Source organism: Penaeus monodon, chromosome 33 (assembly GCF_015228065.2).
Source record: "Penaeus monodon isolate SGIC_2016 chromosome 33, NSTDA_Pmon_1, whole genome shotgun sequence".
Taxonomy (NCBI): domain Eukaryota; kingdom Metazoa; phylum Arthropoda; class Malacostraca; order Decapoda; family Penaeidae; genus Penaeus; species Penaeus monodon.
This window is the reverse complement of record NC_051418.1, coordinates 23,529,021-23,529,819: the sequence shown is the minus strand read 5'-3', so window position 1 is coordinate 23,529,819 and position 799 is coordinate 23,529,021. Positions and strand designations below refer to the sequence as shown.

Genomic DNA, 799 nt, shown 5'->3' with positions numbered 1-799 from the left:
ACCTACTGCTATTGCTTCCATCACTCCCACTACCACTACTGCAGACAGTATGTGTTCCCTATGCCAGCAGGTGCTATCTTCAACTGTAACAAACAATTATGGGTACTGTTCTTATCTTCCTATTACTTGGACATTTTACTGTTTATTTCAACACAAAGTTCTAATGAAACAAAAAGGACAATTCAAGAGAAGGGTTGAAGTAATACATTTATCTGCAATTTGTAGTTTTACTTAATAAAAACAATGTTTGTGATTGCAAACAAGAATACAAATCATATTTTCTCATTCACTGATATGTGACACATACTTAAAATAATTTGTACTTGTATATAAATATAAGTTTACCTGACTTAGTTAACTTACTGAAAATAAGTTTGTCATTGGCCCATACCAAAATATACATACAGCTTTAGCTCATCTTCACTGACATAGTTAATTCTTGATTCACTGTTATTTACTGAAAATTTTTTTGACCTAAATAGAAATGGAAAAGAAATGCTTTAGATTTATTTTTCTTTATTTTAGATATAATTAGTGAGACTTCTTTTTTCCCTTCTTCGCACTAGACAAGATGGAACGATAATACTTCAACCAGCAGTAGGTTACACCCACACCACAGTAAACTGATATCAACATCAGTGGCAAAAATGGCATTTTTTCCTCCAAGCCTAATAGTTGGTGGCCTATTTGTTGATAGAGGAAAATATTAACTAAACCTAATAAATAAATTGTTTCAGCAATGTTGCACAAGGGAATTCTTGGAACCAGTCCTGAGTTCTTGCTGGGCAACCAATGATTC

The 799-nt window shown here is 32.8% G+C and overlaps 1 protein-coding gene across 1 annotated transcript in view; it reads right to left on the bottom strand.

The window, feature by feature from the left end:
• Positions 1-213: 213 nt before the first annotated feature.
• The window catches only part of LOC119594164 (probable dolichyl pyrophosphate Glc1Man9GlcNAc2 alpha-1,3-glucosyltransferase), a gene marked incomplete in the record, with an annotated part of 12,263 nt that continues 11,677 nt past the window's right edge, over positions 214-799 (bottom strand). The window contains 1 exon segment of the mRNA XM_037943236.1: positions 214-799. This exon segment is cut by the window's right edge and continues 26 nt beyond it. Coding sequence (XP_037799164.1) covers positions 532-799 — 268 coding nt within the window.